This window comes from Alligator sinensis, unplaced genomic scaffold (genome assembly GCF_000455745.1).
Source record: "Alligator sinensis unplaced genomic scaffold, ASM45574v1 scaffold215_1, whole genome shotgun sequence".
Taxonomy (NCBI): Eukaryota; Metazoa; Chordata; order Crocodylia; family Alligatoridae; genus Alligator; species Alligator sinensis.
Window position 1 is genome coordinate 88,570 of NW_005842259.1, and position 21,988 is coordinate 110,557.

The 21,988-nt window shown below is 48.7% G+C and overlaps 1 protein-coding gene across 2 annotated transcripts; it reads left to right on the top strand.

Moving 5' to 3' along the window:
* The first annotated feature begins 321 nt into the window (after nt 1-321).
* On the top strand, nt 322-21,638 carry NAGA (alpha-N-acetylgalactosaminidase). Of its 2 annotated transcripts, none has more exons than XM_006027639.3 (9): nt 322-468; nt 6,784-6,961; nt 10,772-10,946; nt 11,248-11,425; nt 12,435-12,529; nt 14,411-14,572; nt 15,144-15,341; nt 17,328-17,471; nt 18,881-21,638. In XM_006027639.3, exons 2-9 carry the CDS (start codon nt 6,807-6,809, stop codon nt 19,061-19,063), a joined length of 1,290 nt encoding a protein of 429 aa, XP_006027701.1. In that variant the 5' UTR covers nt 322-468; nt 6,784-6,806; the 3' UTR covers nt 19,064-21,638. The 2 variants fall into 2 exon arrangements, with proteins under 2 accessions (XP_006027701.1, XP_006027700.1); XM_006027638.2 differs by having other exon boundaries at nt 384-591.
* Nucleotides 21,639-21,988: the final 350 nt, after the last annotated feature.

Here is a 21,988-nt window from a genome sequence, read left to right on the forward strand (position 1 = left end):
GAGGCAGCTGGGGCTGGTCCTGCTCAGAGCAGGGTTGGACCGTGGCCTCCCGAGGTCCCTGCCGACCCCCATCGCCCCTTTTGTGGCTTCTCTGGGGGCTGCGCCACAGCTGAGCGGCTCTAGCACTCCTCCACAGGCGGAGACCGGAGGGAAACTTGGAGCTGGGGGGCCTCGAGGCTGCCCAGGTCGCGAGGCGCCGCCTGGCGCAAGGGGCAGGGCTCTGTGGTGCTGCCTGAGGATGCACAGGAAGGCGAGGCGTCCTTAAGGAAGAAACACTGCCTGCCCTGCCATCTGGCGGCACTTCTTCCCCAGCTGCGGTGTCCCCGCCTACCCGCGCCGCTGCCTCAGCAATGCCGCCGCCGCCGCGGGACTCGTGACGCGCCGCAGCCGGAGGTCCCGGACGCCTCCGACGGGGAGAGGCGGAGCCGCCGATCAGCAGGGGAAGGAGGTTGCTGGAGCTCCCGCGCGGTGAGTGCGGCCCGGGCCGGCCCTGCCATGGCGTGCGCCTGGAGCTTCCCCCTCGGGATAGGGGGGGAGCCGGCCCCGGCCAGGGCGCGGGACCTTCCTCCACCTGTGTGTGTGTCTGCGCAAGTAAGGATATATGTATATGTGTGTGCATCTCTGCATGCACATGTATCTGCATGGGTGTGCCCGTTTGTATATGCATGGGTGCACCCGGGTGCGTGTGTGTGTAGATGTGTCTGTGTATGCATGTATACGCTTGCGTGTGTATATCAGGGGTGGGCAAAATGTGCCCGAATCCGGCCCTCAGGGCCCCTAAAAAATTTAGAAAATTAATATTTATCTGCCCTGGGCTGCCTGTCATGCAGCCCCCGATGGCTTGCAAAACCCAGTAAACGGCCCTCCACCCAAAATAATTGCCCTCCCTTGGTGTATATGCATGTGTGTGTATACGCATATTTGTTTGCGTGGGCATATATGTATATGTGCATATGTATATGTGTGTTGTATGTTTAATTGCTGTTCTTTTGTTGCATTAAACATATAGCACATTATATATACCCTCCTGTGTGCCTCATGTATGCATATATAATGTGCTATACATTTAAATCACTGCTCTTTCATTTGTGCCCTGTTTGGTCATGCGGTGGGTGACACCACTGCATGGCCAAACCAAGCGTTTTGGAACCGTTTGGATGAAAGGCTCCATGTACAGCAGCGATCCCCAACCTTTTTCAGACTTAAGGCACACCTGGCTAGATTCGGGGCACCCCTTGTTAACCGCCAGGCACCCCTTGGAAAATGCCAGCTCTTAGTTTTCACTTATTTTTTGACCACAGACAAATACTAGAGCCTTTCTTCTGTTGCAAAATGTTCAGGAAGATAGCAGCAGGTCAGCATGTTTTTAACGCCTTGGATTCCTATTTGAAATATCTGGGCTTATCTTGGTTTGAAGAGGGATGATCCTGCCTCAGGCAGGGGGTTGGACTAGCTGACCTCTGGAGGTCCCTTCCAGCCCTGCTTCTCTATGAATCATGTTTGCACACCTAATAGTGCTAATGTTGTGTGGCATGTCCGAGCACCCTTGAAAAGACACTGGCTGAGAATCACTGTTGTAGCCAGACCTGAGTCTCATGCCAGTGCGTGTTTCTGTGCATGTGCGTGGAGTTTCCCCTGGCAGTTGTGGCTGCTAACAGGGGATTATTCTGTTCACGTGGAAGGTTCCCTTTTCCACCCCATATGGGTCTGGGATTGTTTCCTGTTTGGAGGCTGCTCTCCAGCTGATCTGGTGTGAAAGCTGTCACTCTGCCATGGGGTTGTTCGGCTATTTCATGGGTGAAGATTGTACCAGATGATTAGTAAATGAGCCAACACCCTCTGCATAGCTTTCTAAAATACGTAAAGTGCAGATGGCAGCAATGCAGTCTTTACTTGTGCTCTTCGCCTGCCCCACCTGCTTTCCAGAAATATTTCTCAAGTCTTGTGAGGCAGGACCGTCTCTACAGATAAAAGATTATTTCGTTTCCCTGAACTCTTAAATTTGGGGTACATTTCTAATCTTTCCTTTCCTAGCATAAATGTATAGCTCTTTGGGTGTAGGCATTTATTCCAAAATAAAACCCTTTATGGGATATTTTTCCACTGGAAAGAACAAACATATAACAGCATGTTAGTTGTCATGTCCTGTAAAACACTACTAGAATATGCTTGGAGACTACCAAGATCTGGTACAAAATAGATGATCCAGATCTGGGTGTACTTCCTGCTTGTCCTAGAGCTCCCATGTGTGAACGGGTGCAAGTGCTTGTTCAGAAATACTTACTCCAGTCCTGTATTGTTCCTCATTCTGTCCATCCATGCACTGTTTTTTGCTGTGGAAGTTCTTGCATGTAGGTTTTAGTTAGCACAAAAGTTGGGGAGTGGCTGCTCTTTGTTTGAACACTTTATAATGAGTGATGTGAGTAAGAGCAGGTGGAACCAGGATGCAGTCTGTGGAGCGGTGGAGGAGAGGCAGACCAGCTGGAGAGGTGTGTGTGGCTCCAGCGAGAAGGGTGCAGTGTTTGCAACCCCTGCCCAGGGAGACTAGTCGGCCCTGTGTAGGAGGAGTGCACAGCTGAGCTGGGGGTCCCACTGGCTTGGTCAGCTGAGACTGTGAACTGAAGGAGCTGGGCCCAGACTGAGGGGAGGCAGCTGCAGACTGCTGCTGTTTGAGTGCTCTGGGACTAAAGGCTGGACTGGAGACACCTGCAAGTATGGTGAAAGTAAGGTGCTGAGTGTATATTTCCACAGTTGATGTTCCTTTACTTTTTATCTGTTCCCTCTTTTTGGCCCGTTGGTTTGTGACCCAAACCTCTCTGATTTTTCTCTATAAAAAGTAGGATCCCCCTCCCCCTGTTTTTGGTGTCAGTTTCTGGGACTGCAGAGTTGCTACTTCATGGGCAGACAGACAATAGGCCTTAAGTATGGCATCCGGGGCCTGCCTTTTCATTTCTAAAGTTTCAAACATCCAGTCACACAACGTGAATAACAAATGCCCTGCAGGTTGTAATACATTCACAGTTACGAGTAACAAAGATGAAGCAAAATCAGTAACTGCCTGTGGACTGTTCCTGAAATCAGGATTAAGTTTGTAAAATCCTAAGGTTAGATGGTCACCTAATTCTACCCCTGCACAGATGCATCCCAGACTGATGCCTGCCATGACCTACACCGCTTGCTGTGAACAGCACGCTAGGCTTGAGTTCCACTGACTTCTTGGCATTTATTGAGACAGCTGGCGAACAAGCAGTTTGTGCAAATTACGGGGCTGATCTTTACCATATGAGAATTTGTCCCATTACGAACTGAACCAGGCACTTCCTATGCAGCTCATGGGCTTGCAGTCACTTTTGTCTTGGGGTTGGTTTGGAACAAATGAGCTGGATGAGAGGCTCTGTACCCTGTTCCCCACTCCTCTGGACATGTTCTGCATCTACTCAAATTTTTGCTTCCATGGTGACAGTCTTAAGCTCTCTTTGGATTTCTGAGGATCTTTCCCTTCACATAAAATTGGGGGACTGCAAAATCGAGGGTCCATTGAAGTCAATGAAAATGAAAATTCTTGTGTTGATTTCCCCCCTCCCGGAGTAGGCTAGTAGGGAGGAATTGTGATCCTAGACAGCAGATTTACTGCGCCGTCCATGATCCTGTTGAGATCTAAATAGAAGCATGCAGATCAAGGCTAGGAGATGATTCCAAGCAGGGCCTTGCCCCCAGTGCAATAAGTACATATTTTTTCATTAACATCCTATACATCCCCTCGCAGACTAGAGCAGCATGCATGATTTATGTTCAGGTGACCATGAGAACATAAGTATGCTCTCTAAGACAGGGCAGGCCGCAGGAGGGTTCTAGGAGATGTTTCTGACTGGGGCAGACTGCCAGGTAGATAATTCAGTACTGGGTTTATTTGATGCAATAGTTGCATGCCATTTAAGAAGCCCTCCTGATGCCTCTCCTGAGCTACTGAATGAGACCTCCCCCCAAATCTCATCACCTACTACTCATCATCATACCTAGAAATGCCTAGTGCCTGTACATGAGCTTGGAGGGTGCTCTCATGTGCTGTAATTAATTGAATCTGCTGGATCATGGTAATTACTGCACTCTACCAGCCTTCCGCATCTCATGTATCGGCATCCTCACACTTCAAAATGGTGGTGGGGCGCTTGAACCAACGGTTGTCAAACGAGCTTTAGTTCAAGCACCCCCACTGCCATTTTGAAGTGTGGGGATGCTGATACAAGAGACACTTCAGTGCTTTAATTAGAGTGGTTCTTGGAGCTAGTATAACTAAAGCACCTCTGCCCCCCCCACACCAGAACATGTATGAAAGTGCTCATAGATTGCAGCTCTTGCCTTGATAAGTTAACATTACAGTTAACATTGCAGAAAAGCAAACAGTCAGTCTGAGCAACAGTAATCTCCCTGGTTTTTGTCCATCTGCACTCGTGACCATTTCAGGCTTTGACGCCCAGTTTCGAGACTAAGATTTACACTTGGTTAAAGAGAAAAGGAGAAGCTGAGAGTTGCATGCACCCCTGCCACAACTTCCTCAGTTTGCTTTGCAGGGACCTACACTCCTCTTTTTAGATGACTGAGTGAAGCGATACCCCAGAATGCATGTCTTCTGTTTCTGCCTGCACACGTTGCAGGCAGCAGCTTTGAGCTAGCTGCTTTGTTGCTTATGCTAGTAGAGTCATACACACAATGGGGATACTGGTCCCAATAAAGGCAGCCTCCCTGCTCTAGCTCCCGCAGCTCCACCAAGGTCTCTATTCAGACTTTATTCAGATATTGCTGTAGGGTGTGACCTCTTGTTTGACTACCTCTCTCCCCCTTTAGCAAGCAAACAACAGTGCTTGCTATCCACCTTCTTCTAGGATGAATGTTTCCCTAGTGGTGTTCAAGATGTTGCTCTTAGTCAGCCAAATAGGCCCTAACTATTTCAACCAGGGTGCCACAGCCTTGAGGGGGGCCTTGAGATCCTTTCAAGGGCGTGACAGGGTGATGCACAATGTCAGCGCGGTTAGGTGTGCAAACATGATTCATGGGATGATCCCAGGGATTTCAAATAAACATCCATAGCTGTGGTCTTTCTGAATCCTTTGCAATAGAAAAAACTACTTTATTATTTTTCTGCACTCAAAAAAAGTATGAAAACTAAGAGAGGGCATTTTCCAAGGGGTGCCTTGAGTCTCTCTTGGGATGCCTCAAGTCTAAAAAGATTGAGAACCACTGCCCTAATACAGCCCTAAACTAGTACAGATCCCAGTGCTGGGATGAAGGGAAGATCTCCCCTGTGCTGGAGTTGCCAGGGGCTGGTTTGGCATATGATGTGAGGTCAAGCAGCCCTTGGGACAGTCTTAGCTCTTGCTCTGGATCCCAAGAGCCTCGTGGCAGCTGATAAGCGTACTGAATGTAGGAGTTCCTCCCACCAGTCTCCTGCATCAGGAGTTCCTGTGGAGCTGGGGAGGTGCAGAGCCAGAGTAGCCATCTGAGCCTGCCGTAGAGATGTTTGTACACTGTGGGTATTCCCCACCATCACTGCCAAACCCTGTTCTGACTCCTGGCGAATGGTGCTCACAATTTGTCTTTGTCTATAACCTAAGCAGACAGCAATGGGAGGCCCACAGGGGGCAGGTGCCATTTATACAGAGCTGTATTCGATATTGCCTACTCCAAGCATTCAGAAAGCAGGCCTGTGAGAGTAGCCTACATATTAGGATTTTTTTAAGTAATAACTTTTGGGTTCTTTTTGTCTTCTGGTGCTGCAGCATTTGAAACAAAGATTTTTCTCTGTGACCCTCAGGGCTAGAAACTGATTTTAAAAAATGGAAGTCTTACTTACTCACATGACTCCTGGAGCTGGGTCCTGTAGGGATTATCAGATATCCTACGACAGCCCAAATAGAATGGCAAGAGTTAGCATTTTTCTAACTCCAACCACATGTTAAACATCTGCATTCCCACCCAGGCCCTTTAGCAATGCTTTCCTTGCTGTGAGTACTATGCCATCTCTATGCTGAGAGCAAGTTGGATGTTGTGTTACTTAAATTGCTGACAGGCTGCCTGCTCTCAGGCTCCATACCTGGCTGGCCAAGCCCCATCTGTGTTAGGTGAGTTTACAAGAGCAGGGGCACCTACTGTGTTACCACATTGAGATTTTTTATCATGTCTTTGTTCCCCTCATTTATGGTGCAGCATTAACTGAAGAACAAATGGTATATTAGTCTGTCGATTTAGTGAAAGCACTAGGGTGCAGATGGAGTGACATGCTGGAGATGACACTTGTAGAAGAACTTGCTGTAAACACTCCCACACAGCGGGATGAGAAGGAAGAAGAAGGATGCATATGGAGGGAGCCCTAACATAATATAATGGGGGGGTGGTACAAATAATTGAGAAGCACCCCCCCCCTTAGACACTACAACCATCTGCCTTCGTTTATTTTAACTGAGAGGAAGTGACCGACCAACCGGATCCTGGCACAGGATCTGGCACGCATGTGACCTGTGGTGGCCCGACATAGTTAAATTCTTATATGCCAAAAGGGCCATAATTTGCATGGGGCAGAGCTGGAGGATCTTGTCCTGCTACGTAGGGTAGGACATGCTGTACCTCATTTTTCTTCTCGCCACTGGCCTATATGAGGGGACACAGGAGGTATTGCTACCCGCTGGTGACCTGATGCAGGGGGGGACTCCTCCAGTCAACCCTGCTGATCCCTGCGACAGCAAGGGACTCCTTCCAATGACAGGTTTGTATCTCTCTCTCTTCTAGTGTTCAACCCTTGCTCCAGGGCAATGAAGTTGCTGGCCTGTGTCTGTGGCCTGGCCCTAGTGGCCTGTGCACTAGCACTAGAGAATGGGCTCATGCGGACGCCCCCGATGGGCTGGCTGGCTTGGGAGAGATTTCGCTGCAACACTGACTGCAAAATAGACCCCCAGAACTGCATCAGGTGAGTGGGGAAGCTGCTTTATGAGAACAAAAAGGCAAACTACCTATATAGTTCAGATCCATGTGGCTCCTTTTTCCAGTGAGGGAGCCACAGAGAAATGCCATGCTCCCCTCTAGATGTCCAGAGCTAAAGCATCAGCTTAGTGTTCAGTTTTGATTGAATAGCTGCTGCCTTCAGTGCCAGGGAAGGTAGGGTGATGCCCAATCTGAATCGTCATCCTCTAACCCATCACATGGGCACCCTGAGCAGAGCCAGTGTCTCCTCCTTTCCCTCCCTCCGTCACTCTGCCCCAGTCCTTGGGTAGCAACCCTTTTCCTCCCTCCATCTACAGCTCCTCGATAGCTGGAGGGGAAAAGGAGTAGAGGTGTTAAGAGCAGAGATCTCTGAAGGAGTGGGCATGTTGTGCCAGAGTTTGGGTAGTAATTGTGTGGAGGAGCAAGGGGTAGGCTGCGATGCAAAATCCCACCTAGAGGGGTCTGAGGCAAGATAACCACCCAAACTCATTTCACTCGTGAATCAAAGTTCACCACAAGGCAAAGAACACAGACCCTGAATTAGAAGACTGCTGTCCTGGGTTAAGATGCTAGGGAGTCCAGGCCAGCCTCCCAACTCCCGCAGCACCAAAATCTCATGCTCCAGAAAAAGACTTAAGATTGCCCTAGCATGCAGTAATAGACAGATATGTTTTGTGGAGAGAATTGTCTTCTGGGCTCCCACTGATAGGATGAATCTGTAGTTTTTCAACTGAAGCCTCAGGGTCATTTAAATTTTCACTTTGGCTGGGGTGTGCCTTTGTTCTTTCTGGCAACAGAAATGTCAGATCCTGTTTTGAGAACTCCTGACCCATCCTAGAAGATTTGACCCCCTCCTGTAGCACCAAAATGCTTTTTGAAGAAGTCGAGCCCTGTTTCATCTCACCCCAGCAGAAACTCACAGGATTCTGGATTGGCATGCTGGCCATTTCTAAGCTGAGGCATGAAAAGCAAGGGGGCTTAGAGCAAAGGCAAGAAAAATGTTCTGTAGCAGCAGAAGCACATCTAAAAATATGATCTGCCCATCCCACTGTGAAGTGCACAAGACAAATGTTAATATAATGTCTTCTCTCACTGCTGACTGTCAAGGAAAATAGTGGATAAGTGGACAATAAGCTGAATATGAACCAACAGTGTGCCCTAGTTGCCAAGAGGACTAATAGCATACTGGGTTGCATTAGTAGCAGTGTTGCCAATAGGTGCAGGGAAGTGATAATTTCTCTCTACTCAGCACTGGTGAGGCCACATTTGGAGTACTATGTTCAGTTTTGGGGCCCCCACTACAGAAAGGATGTGGACAAATTTTAGAGTCCAGTGGAGGACAGCAAAAATGGTGAGGAGGCTGGGGGACATGCCTTATGAGGAAAGACTGAGGGAACTGGGCTTTTTTTAGTCTAGAGAAGGAAAGACTAAGAGGGGACTTAATAGCAGCCTTCAAATACCTGAAGAGAGGCTCAAAAGAGGATGCAGCCAGACTGTTTTCAGTGGTGGCAGATGACAGAACGAGGAAAAATGGTTTCAAGTTGCAGTAAAGGAAGCTTGCGTTAGATATTAGGAAGAATTTTCTCACTAGGAGGGTAGTAAAACACTGGAACAGGTTACCCAGACAGGTGGTGCAATCTCCATCCTTGGAGGTTTTCAAGACCCAGCTGGACAAAGCCTTGACTGGAATGATCTAGTTGGGAATGGTCCTGCTTTGAGCAGGGGGTTGGACTAGATGACCTCCTGAGGTCCCTTCCAACCCTAATTTTCTATGATTCTATACAAGTACTCCCAGTGTGAAGGCAGATGGCAAAATGACATCAGTTTAATTTGCCCAACGCATGTAATTGTCTGCTTGGTTAGTCTCTGTAACTGTGTTCCCAGGGGGCATTCAGGGGAGGTGCAGTGGTGTGAGCACACCCCTCTTCTGCTGCTGTGCCCAGCTGATCTGGGTACAGGGGGACCTCCAGAACTGTTCCTGCCCTCCTCCAACCAGAGGCTACAGCTGTGCAGGGTATCAGGCTCAGCAGGGGACAGCAGCAGTGGTGAACAGGTTCTTCCCTCCAGTGCCTGCTCCCTGCCCTCCCTCCCCTGCTTCAGCCCCCACTCAGGGTCTCCCACTGGCTGGGAGCAGGTGCTGGAAGGAGGAACCTATGCGCTGTTGTTGCTGCCCCCAGCAGGCACTAGGGAGGGGACCTAGAGTTACTCCTGCCCTGTGCTGCAGGGAAGAGCTGTGTGGGTTGTCTGGCTTAGCTGGGGACAGTGGTGTAGCATGCAGGTTCCTCTCTCTACCACCAGCTCCCTGCCAGTAGGGGACACTGGGAGGAAAGGGGGACAGGGAGAAGGGACTGGTGTGCTACTACCTCTGTCCACAGCTGGGCCAGGCACTCTGAGCAGCCACCTCCACAGCCCCTGGTTGAAGTGGGACAGGAGTGGCTCTGTGACCTTGATCCTGGCCTCAGGCCATCTGGGGGTAGCAGCAGCAGTGTCAGCAGGGGGTGGGGTATTTCCCTTCCCTGTCCTCCCTTACCCTCCACCCCCCAGCTTCACTGCTAATTCACTGATCTGTGCCCTGCTCCGTGATGTCCCCTGCCAACTTGGGGACTCCAGCTATGCCTTGCCCCCATCCTCCTGGTCTGAGGAGAGAGTTGAACCCCCTTTAAGGAAATCCTGGATCCACCCAGGTATGTTCTCATCACTGCTACCCTTACATAACCACCCTGTCACTCCCTCTCGTAATTGCCTTGCACCTACTTATTGTCATAGTCTGGGGGGTATCATAGGGCAACAGGACCTCAAGAGATCCTCCTGTCTACTGGCTCTACAAAGACCCAGGATCAAATATACTTAGACCATAAGCTCTGATGGATGGCCAGTATTGTTTCTATACTTTTATAATACCCAACATGAGAAGGTGGATGCTGATGTAACAAATAATAGGTAGTATTAATAGCTGATGAGGGAGGAGATAGGCCCTCAATACAGAGCCCCTCCTAAGACCTTGGTGAGAATCTCTGATTCAGTTCTGGGACCTCAGGAGCCCAAAGAGGGTAAGAAATGGGAGGGAATTTAAAAAACAAACCTGCTGCAGGGGTAGGAAATTGTGACCTAGAAAAGTGAATGAACTATGTATATCTGCACTGGCCTTGCCATGACTAAGGGAGGCAGGTGGTAATTGCCACCTCATTTGAAGGGTGTGAATAGCAAGTAGAATTAGGAGATCAAAGATGCTAGGGAAGTTGGGGTACTAGCCTGCTCCCACCCAGAGCACTCACATGCTGATAGGCAAGTAACTTAGACTCTCTGTACCTTGGTTTCCTATCTGTACAGCGGGGATAATAGGACTGCCCTGCTTCACAGTTTTTCATGCACTGATTCTCCCAACTGTCCTGTAAAGTACTCCAGTAATGCAGCCATGTTAGTACCCTAGATAGAATCACTGAGGTTTTGAGGGGCCTGCGTAGGAGTGATAGGAAACATTTACTGTTGGCAAGCTCTGCTGAGTGGTGGAGTAGTCTTCCAAGAGAAACAGATGTTGCTTTAAAACAGGGCTGGACAATGTCCTTGAGAGTCTGCTACAGAGCCCAGGCCACAAAGGCAATGGCAGGGAAGAGGTGGGACCTCAAAGTTTTTTTTCCTGTTTTTGTTCAGATTTACACAAATCAATGTCAGTTGATGGTTTTTTCAACCCACATTTGGGGTAAGGAGTAGCAGGGTACTAAGTTTTGTTGGTAGAACAGTATATAATGGGTTGCCCTGTTACCTCTGCCTCTGAGTCTCTTTTCTCTTCTCCCAGTGAGAGGCTCTTCATGGACATGGCAGACCGCCTGGCAGATGATGGCTGGAAGGAGCTGGGCTACGTGTATGTGAACATCGATGATTGCTGGATGGCAAAGCAACGGGATGCATCAGGGCAACTGGTCCCAGATCCTGAGAGGTTCCCCAGAGGGATCAAAGCCTTGGCAGATTATGTGAGCATCTGCTTCTGCTGGAAAGTTTGAGCCCAGAGGAGGAGAGGAGGGGAGAGCAGAATGTGCCTTTTCTATCAGCTGCATTTCAGGTCATGTCCTCAAGGTGTGAGGTCTGTGACATGGTGCTGAGTGGCTCCAACCCCAAGACATATGGGAGGTGATGGTCTCAAACTATGAGAGATGGTAAAGCGCCAACCCCTGGAATTCGTGCTTGTTCTCATGCTCTCTCTCACTCACACTTCCCCTCATGAAAACCCAAGGGCTCTCAGTCTTGCTTTCACAGTCTTTCCTCCTCCTGCAGGTGCACTCCCGGGGACTGAAAATGGGCATTTATGGTGACCTTGGCACCTATACATGTGGTGGCTACCCGGGAACCACACTAGATCAGATCGAACAGGATGCCTTAACCTTTGCACACTGGGGTGTGGACATGCTGAAGCTGGATGGCTGCTACTCTTCAGAGGATGAGCAGGCCCAGGGTAATGTCTGTGGTTCTCTGTCTGTCTTTCCATCTCCTCTCTGGCTTGCCTAGATTTGGAGTCGCACCTCTCACTGAGGCAGGGAGACTGAGGCAAAGGTCTTCCCCTGTGCTACAGCAGACACCGTCTCAGTCTGTGGGTTATAATCAGTAGGTTCTCTGTTGTGTATCACGGTAAAGGGAGGCATGACCACCTTGCTTCTGGTCTCCATCTCTGTAACCCATGGCGTTGAGACTCCACATGCTGCCCTTGGAAACAGGAGCAGCCTCAAAGGGCTCTGGTGGTGCATTTCAGAATGGATGTGCGTAAATGGTGGAGTATGGAGCTGTCCCATGACAAAAGGCCAGTGTTCCCTGCTGTGCTCGTGATGAAGCTTTGTAAGGTCATGTCCTAATGATTTCCATTCTAGGCCTCTGCCTGCTTGGGCCTTTAGAAGATTATCCAAGCCTTCTGAGATGATGAGACTGATGCATGAAATACTTTCTCAACAAAGGGAGAGGTGACTGTAGAGAGCAGAGAGTTGTCCTGACTGGCCATAAGGTGGCACCGCTTTCCTCAGAAATCCTTTTAGTAGTAGAGTGTGAATGTGTTATGGCTTTGTATTTGGGTGAGGAGTCTAGACCATGGGGATCATGTTCCAGCCTTGGGATCTGAGCACGAGTAGGGAGGGCCTCAAATATTTGATCCTTAAGGAAGCAGCTTTTGTTTTTCTCCTCTGGTGCCCCCTGCTCCTCCCCTTCTGTTAACGAGTCACTTAAAATATCTCACAAGAAGTACATGTGAAAAGGTTCCTCAGCAAATATTTTAGTTTTCTCCTGAGGTATAGTATATGGGTTGTAGCTATGGGGTGATGGAGCAATAAGGGAGGCTCTCCTTCAAACACGTATTCATGCGGGGATGTCCAATGTCAGAGTAGAGGATCACAAAGGTCCCTTCTGGCTTAGAAATCTGTTTATCTAGGTCAGTGCCAGCCATCTCCTTGACTTTCTGGATTTCTTGACTCTCAAAGGCTACCCTAGAATGACAAAGGCCTTGAACGTGACGGGCCGTCCCATCGCCTATTCCTGCAGCTGGCCAGCCTACCAAGGAGGGCTTCCACCCAAGGTAAAGCACAGCATGGCACACACTGGGACTTGCTGGATTTTCTTTGATCAGTGTCCTGCCTTGATTCTCCTGGGAGGGTTTCCATTTGGAGTTATGCAGATCCATACATTATGCCTTTTTTTCCACTGCTCCCTCACTCCACGCGTCAGGGTGGGCTTGTGGGCTCCAGTCTCTGAAAGGGAATGTCAGGTGGGACAGAGCTCACTGTTAAATATTTCATGACACCCAGGTGAGTTTTCCTTGAGCTTGCTTTTACATCACCCCTGATACTGTAGTCCAGATGTCAGCAGTGTTTTCTGTGGGGGTGGGGAGCCATGAAGTTCCCCCTTCACCAAAGTCCCTGGTGTCTGGCTGTGACAGCTTAAATTGCTGACAGGGTATAGCCCCCTCCTGCTCACTTCCCCCACTGCACGTTGCCAGATCCATGACTCCACAAACCAGAGGCAGAGGCCCTGCAAGTTGCTGACCCCTGCTCTAGTCCTTTACATCTCCCCAAACTGTCCCTATATCCCCACCTGGTGTACGACTTCTGTATGCCCTGTCATCTCTCTATTTCAAAACTGTGCTTATTTAGTTACAATTCTTTCCTCATAAACTATTTCCCAAGACCATTACCCATTTGCACTTCTCAAAAGATCCTTCTATCTGCTGTTACCTTTCGGACATTGAAGTTCCCAGAATAGTGGGTCTTGCCAGCCCACTTGATTAAAAAATTAGGCAACTGTGGTGTCGATGCCTACACAGTCAAATGGGTTGCAAACTGACTGGAGGATCACACTCAGAGAGTGGTGGTGGATGGGTCTCTTTCGACCTGGAGGGATGTGGGCAGTGGGGTCCCCCAGGGCTCGGAACCTCAGGCCTGCACTGTTCAACATCTTCATCAGTGACTTGGACGAGGGGATGAAAAGCACCTTGTTCAAATTTGCAGATGAGACTAAGATGTGGGGAGAAGTGGGCACGATAGAAGGGAAGGACAGGCTACAGCTAGATCTAGACAGGTTACAGAGGTGGGAGGATGAGAATAGGATGGGTTTCAATACGGACAAGTGCAAGGTACTGAACCTGGGGAGGAAGAACCAGCAGCAGACCTACAGGCTGGGGAACTCCCTTCTAGTCAGCACAGAGGCAGAAAAGGATCTTGGAGTCATTATTGAGGCCAAAATGAACATGGGCCGACAATGTGGGGACACGGTCAGTAAGGCTAACCGCACCTTGTCATGCATCTACAGATGCATCACGAGCAGGTCCAAAGAGGTGATCCTCCCCCTCTATGTGGCACTGGTCAGACCACAGTTGGAGTACTGTGTCCAGTTCTGGGCACCGCACTTCAGGAGGGATGAGGACAGCATCGAGAGGGTCCAGAGGAGGGTCACTCGCATGATCGGGGGCAGCAGGATAGGCCCTACAAGGAGAGGCTACAGGATCTGAACCTGTTCAGCCTCCACAAGAGAAGACTAAGAGGGGATCTGGGGCCATCTACAAACTGGCCAAGGGGGACCAGCAAGCAATGGGAGAGTCCCCATTCCCCTGAGCACTACCAGGAGTAACAAGGAATAATGGCCATAAGTTGACTGAGAGTAGATTCAGGCTAGACATCAGGAAGCACTACTTCGCAGTCAGGGCGGCCAGGAGCTGGAACCAACTTCCAAGGGAAGTGGTGCACGCTCCTAACTTGGGGGTCTTTAAAAGGAGGCTAGACATTCACCTAGCCATGGTCGTTTGACTGCTGCATCCTTTCCTGCCCATGGCAGGGGGTCGGACTTGATGATCTGACTAGGTCCCTTCCAACCCTACCAACTACGAAACTGTGATGATGTGCTCCACCAGTCTGTCAGACATTCCCCTTGATACCCCCTTACTTTTTATCTTGTTCTTTTCCAGGTGAACTACACTCTCCTGGGAAACATCTGCAACCTCTGGCGTAACTATGGTGATATTCAGGACTCCTGGGACAGTGTCCTCGCCATTCTGGACTGGTATTCAGAAAATCAAGATGTGCTGCAGGCAGTGGCTGGTCCTGGCCACTGGAATGACCCAGACATGGTAACTTTGGGCTGTGGATATGGAGATGCAGGTAGTGAGGCTCTTCAGGACCTCCTTCTTAGATGCAGGGCTGGTGATGGTTGGTGGAAGGATCCAAGGGAGCATGATTCAAATCTGCAGATCAACAGAGCTGCCTTGCTGTCTATTCAGCCTTGATCTGCATTCAAAGAATTGTAGAAAATCATTCCACATACCCCTCCCACTGCCCAGCTGCTCTGATCTTCCTTTTTCCCCCCGCCACATGTTGAAAGAGTCTGGAATGGGAAAAGGGAGTTAGTTGTTTTAGCTAATGGATTTGCATTAGGTAAACATCACATCATATTGAACATCACTTTGAACCTCCCTGTGTGAGGTGCTATACTTTTACCCGCTGCATTAGCTAGTCTCAGCCTGCTTGAAAAGGAGCAGAAAGAAGCACCAGCTTCCTGTGCTCACTTGCCACCTGGTGGGTTGGATCCTGCCCTGGGGTAGAATTGCTGTCTCACTGATTGGTTTTACCCTTCTGCTCTTTCACACCTTTCCCCTTTTATCTCACTGCCCCTTCCCCACTGCTCCCTTCTTTGTCCCACAGTTGATCATTGGGAACTTTGGCCTCAGCTTTGAACAGTCTCGGTCACAGATGGCATTGTGGACAGTGCTGGCTGCCCCCCTTTTAATGTCCAATGACCTCCGCACGCTCTCCCAAAGTGCCAAGGAGATCCTGCAGAACAAGCTGATGATCAAAATCAACCAAGACCCCTTGGGAATCCAGGGACGCATGATCCTCAAGGTATCCAAGGGAATGTGTGTGCGTGTGGGTGGGTTAGAGGCCATGAGCTGGAGAACATGAGGCTGGGAATGGGGAACTAGATGGAGGAACAACACCTGAGAGGTTCTGGCTGGGCATCAGGGGAGAAGGTGACCCAGACGCTATTATATTGCCCACAGAAGAAAATCAGTGGATTAACCCATTGAGCCCTGCCTGCTACATTCACCTCTTTGCAACTCAATTCAGAGATGACAAACAAGGCTGTTCAGGTAATCCATCATAAGGATGGAGTAGCTTCTAACTGAAAAGAGGAAATTGAGAAGTCAAGGTATAGGTTTCCTTGCCCGCTTTCCTTCCTTCTGCTTTCTCTCTGTGTCAAAGCTCTCAGTGGAGGGTAAATGAAGTCTATTCTCAGCTTGCATTTTTGACTGATTTACGTTGTTTGGGGGAAAGAAAATAAGGAGTAGAACATCCAAAAGGGTGAAACCTTGAAGGTGTTGATTAGATGAGGTTTAACAATTCAAGGAAAATGTGGTACCTAAAAAGTAAGAATCTTAACTTCCCTGCCTAGATTATCAGTCTTCCTAGATTGAATGATGCCCAGTGGCCCATACATTGACTTCTCTCACTATCTGGCTTTTTCATAACAGCAGGGTTCATGAATTCATTCCCATGTTGGTTCCTTTTTGCCTGCCTAAGGGACTCCTGGGAAGTTTGGTTAGGACAGGTGAAACAAACTAGATCAGGTCACATCATTCACTGAACAACAGAAACTAGAGCAAGTACTTCCTATGGAGTGTGGGGAGGTCAGCATTCGGTCTGTCAGCACTGGAAGATGGGGATTGACATGGTTAGTGGAGGATTGGAAGATGGAGTGGAAGGGGAGGTGTCCTCTTCCGTTGAGGGAAGACTTGAATGATGGAAGTGCTCAGTTAGACTTGTGTCACCTCCCTACAGTGTTCACCTTTTTGTCTCTTGTGCCATGGAAAACCAAGAGTGTTTCCCATAGGTTAACCTTGCCCTGGTTGGTTCTGGGAACTTGGGGCCAAGACATTAGTAAAATGAAGGCCATAGAGCAGGGGTAGGCAACGTTTTTTGGCCAGAGTGCCAAAAAACACCATAATGCCTACCTCGGAAGGTGCCGGAGTGCCAGCATGGCAGAAAAACAAAACGAGGGCAAGGGGTACATGGCAGGATGCCCTGCTTGTGCCCCTGTCCTCCAGCCCTACTGCCCCTTGCCCCCCACCCATAGCCCCTGCCCCCCAGCCCAGCCTCTTGGGCTGCCAGCAGCTACCCTGGCTCTGGGTAGCTGCTGGAGCCCGGGCTGCTCCGAGCAGGGCTTGCAGTTGCCTGCTGGGAGCAGTGCAGGATCCCAGCTGGCAGCAGCTCCCCAGAGCCGGAGCACCTGGCCTGGCTACAAACAGCTGTGCTGGGCTCATCACCTCCATGCCGGGAGCAGGGGAGAGACTGGGGCTGCGCTGCCTCAGCACCCTCCCCCGCTGCCTGCTCCAAGGGGTGCCTGCTTGTGCTGGTGCTGGAGCCCGGCACAGCTGTTTGGAGCCTCCTGGCTGCAGCTGCCCTGGCTCTGGGGAGCTGCTGCCAGCTGGGATCCCCGGCTGCTCCCAGCAGGCAGCTGGGAGGCTGCACGCCCTGCTCAGAGTAGCCCAGGCTCCGTTGCTGGCAGCAGCGTCCCGGAGCCAGGGCTGGCCGCGGCGTGCCAAGCAAAATGGCCTCATGTGTCATGCTCAGCACGCGTGTCAGGGGTTGCTGACCCCTGCCATAGAGAAATCGCAGCCCATTCCTGCCTGCTGTTTCCTGCTGTAACCCTCATGCACAACAGAGAGGAGTATTCAGCACTGCTTTTAGGTCCTGAAGATACAGGTTCACAAGCCATCCTGAAAACCAACAAGTGTATTGGGGAGGAGCTGGGAGGTTGTCTCATTCCCAGAGAGGAAGGGAGAAGTGGTTCCTGTCAGTAACACCTAAACACCTCTCTTTCTTCCCTAGGAGAAATCTCACATTGAGGTGTTCCTGCGTCCACTTTCCCACTCAGCCAGTGCCCTGGTTTTCTTCAGTCGGCGGACGGATATGCCATACCGCTACACTACCTCCCTGGCCAGGCTCAACTTCACAGAGAATGCTGTGTATGAGGTGAGACAGAAAAGCCATGTCAGCTCTGCACTGCCATGACCCATCCCCATGCATCTGCTGTACAGTCCTAAGATCATCTGGGAATCCATCCATTCCAGGTGTCTTATTTCAGTGCAGGACGGATACCAACCCCTCACTGTGCTGTTTGGCCTACCTCTCTGCTCCCAACTTTGTGCAGTGTATGGTAGCATTCGAGATTACAGCCCCAAGCCAAATTTACATTCACCACTCGGGCATGGATTCATGCTTCTAGGAGAATCAAGACAGAAAGCTCAGTCTCTGTGCAGGAAGGGTCTGGTAATACCATACTTCAGGGATTGTGCTTGTCACTTTTAGGGACCAAAAAGAAATCCCAGTTACCAACGAATGCTTTATTTGCTACCTGAGGGTTCTTTTCACCTTCTGAAGCCTTGTACTTTGACTGCATTTATGGGTGGAAGCTTGGCTGTGATGTGCTGGTGGCATTGCTGTTACTTACAAACCTGTCTCGTATGTGGCCAGAAGGTCTTGCTTATGTGCTTATGGTCAAACCAATCCCTAAGTCTAAGGGGGGATCAATTTCCTTCCTTTATGTGGGTGTTTGTCCTCTTCCTAGTGTCATCTGAGCATGCTTTAACCTACAGCAATGATTCTCAACCAGGGGGCTGCAGCACCCTGGGTGCCTCGAGATCCTTTTACAGGTGCCATTTAATGTAAGCACTGTTAGATGTGCAATATTGATTCACAAGATAAACTCAGAGATACCAAATAGGAATCTACAGTGTCCAAAACATTTTGACCTGCTGTGGTCTTTGAGCTCTTTGCGACAGAAGAATTGCTCTTATTTTTTTTTTAATAGACAGAACCAGAAAGTGAAAGCTCAGAACTTTTTTTTTCTGAGGGTTGCCTAGCATCTAAAAAGATTGAGAACCACTGACCTAGAAGTAGAGGAGGTCACATGTCCTATGTATTTCAGGGCCAACTCAACTCTGCATTTTAATTAGTCAGTTCTGCCTCTTGGAGCCTTGGTTCAAAATCCTGTTTTGGTGTCAGCAGAACTAACCCTGACAATCAGTTAGTTAAATTTTTTTTTTTTTTGGATCCATCATGATGATCCAAGCCCAAAAGGGAGTGTGGGGTGCGCACAGAAGGTTGTGTATTTGTCCTGTTGAAAGAAGTAGGAAAAATGGAATCGTATATGAGGGCAGGGATACCTTGTGCCCCTCTTAAAAAAATCCCGTTCACTCAGGTAGATTCATTATTCCTGTGATGGAATAAGGTTACCAGGCCTTGCCAGATGGCTTTGTTTAGCCTGCCAGAGATGACTGCATACCAGCAGTGACAATAGAGCCTTGTGCATAGATGAGCTTTTCAAGTACTTCATGTTGAAGTGTGTGTGGAAGTACTGGTAACAGCCGTGTCTTTTCCAGGCACAAGATGTGTACAGTGGAAACATCATCAGTGGCTTGGCACCCGAACACAACTTCACTATCATCGTCAACCCCTCAGGAGTGGTCATGTGGTACCTCTATCCCACCATGTACCTTGAACAGCCCTTGAACTTTGTCAGACAGCAATCCTCTATGAAGGGCTTTCATCCATTGGTCCTGTGAAGCCAACTGAAGAAAGGTGATGGGGGCCAGCTCAGGTTTTAGCAGCAAGATGCTAGGGTGCAGGCTTCTTTTTGGCACCCATTAGTTTCTTGCTGACACTTTCACCCTACAGGGAACTGATGTTTAAATTGTTCATATTATTCAAGCCTGTGATTTATACTTAAATCTCTCTGTAAAGCAGCAATAACTGTTGCCTACCTCATGGGGATAATGTCCAGCTTAATTCATTAATGATTGTAAAGTGCTGTGGGACCCTCCTATGGCAGATGCCACACAAGCACAGAGCAAAGATGCAATAAGAATGAGCTAAGTACTATTCAACCATTTGGCCTTAATTCCTCTCTAGATAAGGATGGCACCATCACAGGTCACTGGAAAGGCTCTTTTGGATAGATTTTCAGTAAAGCCTTAGATCTGATCTCAGTATCATGAAGAGCTAAGTTCCATACAGGTGCTGGACAGGCAGACGCACGTACTATATGGGGTACCTTTTTTTCTCTTCTCCACCCCCCCACCCCCCCTCCAAAAAACCACATTCTTTAGATCGGAATGACATATAAAAAAAGTCAGCAGGACTCATCCACTTCCAACTGAGACTTACTCTCTTCCAGAGAATAGCACTCCTTTGGGAGTATGGAGCTGTCCTCAGAGCATATGACTGGGCATTCGGCCACTGACATTCAGTCCAGTCTCTGTCCATCACCTTTATCAAACTTCTCATTATACAGCACCCATAAAGGGAGGACAGTTCTATTTACCGGACACGGGGGCTGTGAGGATTAATTGTAACGGGTACATAATGTCTCAGATGCATGAGACATCATCTCAACTACCAACATGCTCATCCATTGCTTATCGTCACACATCTGCTAAACTTCCATTTTGTCCCAACAGTAAGGCACTGAGAGGCTTTGCCATATAGCAGTGGCAGTACAAAGGTTAGAACAGGAACATCCATGTCTCTATCCCGGTTTGAATAATTAATTTGTATTGGCAAAATGGGACACTCCTGTTGGAATCTTCTATCCCACCTAGTTCACAGATCCTGACCTTTTGCCCTGCTTGCAAGCGCACACAGTAGCCCTGAAAGACATTCGTAAAGGGGATTCTTACAGGTACCAGTCCAGAGGGGCAGAATAGGTTCCTGGGAGATATTGTGATAGATTAGCAGGAAGGATGGCAGCTGTTTTGGGTGTGCGTGGGGATGTGTAGAATGGTGGGTGCTAAATGGCTGATGAAAGAATTTCAAAATAAATCTAGACTTGGAGCAGCTTCAAAAGGGGACTTGCACAGACTTGGAGCAGCTTCCAAAGGGGAAGAAGGTGTATGATCCTATACCGACACAAATAAGTTAGACTGCCTCAGTTTTGACTGTGGATGAAGCAGGATTAAAGTCAGAGTGGTTTTGCTACACTTTGTATGGCTACAGACTTATGTACAAGTAACAGTCAGTGTGAAATCTGCTATAAGCTACATGGTCCAGAGCAGCAGTTCGCACTCCCCTTTTGAGGCTGCTTCAAATGTACATTTGTCCATAGTCTAAGTCAGGCTTTTGCATCTGTCCAGTGCCAAAAACAAAATGAGGCCTCCATTGCTCCCATCCTCACCGTCACCTGCAGAGGAGAGCAGTACTGCTGTAATTCCTAGAAATTGCTACTGCCAGAGCTGGCTTGACCTTTTGGGTAGAACCACAACAAGGTTCTTCTGGGTTTCTTTGCCCCTACAACCATACAACCAGAACAGGCCCAAGCAGTGTTAAATCTTGTCCAGACATGGTTATTCCTTGAGCCTCTCAACAAAATCACTTACCAAAGCTTAAAAAAGGATGCAGAGAGACAGGCTGGAGGTGGCCCCTTACTGCAGAGGTGGAGAGCACTGATTGTTCCTTTCCACCTTAGCAAGCAACTTTTATGGATTTCTCTTTGCATTTTCCAGGCTAGGAAAAGGACCAGACACTTAAGTAAGCAAAGTGTTCCTCCTTCCATTTATAGCTACCTGAGATCAGCAGGAGGTGGTGGCCAAAAAGCATCACAGGGACAGCTTTGGCTTTCAAGAAAAGTCTTCAAGTGCCAGGCAGGAGAGGCAAAACCTCAGCCATTGCACTTTACACTGAAACCAGTCAAACTTCCTGACTTCCTAAAGGGATTAGTTTTGCTTTCTAAGTGACTCTGACAGGTTACTTTCTTTTTTTTTTTTATTGGAAATTCCTTAAATAAAAGGGAAGCAAGTCTCAGACCTCACTGTGACTGTTGGATAAGTATGCTGTGTAAAACATCCATTGCCAGCTGTCACTGATCTTTCACATGCTCTTGTACTTCACCTTCTCAGGATATATGCATAATTCCCACACTAGGAAAGAGAATTGTATATCTTTCAGAGGTTAGGTTGATACAGACCTAGGGCTAGTTTTCAAGCTATTACATGGAGATTAATGCTTAAGAAGGCTTCTGTTTTCACTGCTACAATCTAACTTTGGCATTTGCAAGTAAGTTCTCATCTCAAACTTTTTTCTACACTATAACTATGAATTCAAACAGATTTGTTCTTTTCTAATTAAAACAAACCAGTTACTTAATTTTCCTGCTGTCTTTGACTCACAATCAAAGGAAGAACCTGCAAAGTTTCAGAATGTTATGGAAGGATGGAGACTGTTTGAATGACAATGCTTTTATGGAGGGAAGGAGATGCATGTTAAGAGTAATTTTTGTGCCACCTTGGCTACCTAGGTGATATTCCCAGAGCAGTATCAGTCTGGTCCCTCTCTCCCATTTCTAGTTTCAAAGGGCATCCAAGACTTTTTTTTAACTGGATCCTTTGACTACGTTGAATAGATACACTCAGGACCCAGCCATAATGGTTACTGCTGCCCATCTTTGTCCCAATAGCTCCTAACCGAAGTTTTCATATGAAAGGAGCATGGCTGCA

Excerpts from the sequence above, each read along its gene's own strand:
- NAGA (XM_006027638.2), top strand. Across the intron at positions 6,962-10,771 it reads GACCCCCAGAACTGCATCAG|TGAGAGGCTCTTCATGGACA; the intron begins GTGAGTGGGGAA and ends CTCTTCTCCCAG. Across the intron at positions 17,472-18,880 it reads CAGAGAATGCTGTGTATGAG|GCACAAGATGTGTACAGTGG; the intron begins GTGAGACAGAAA and ends TGTCTTTTCCAG.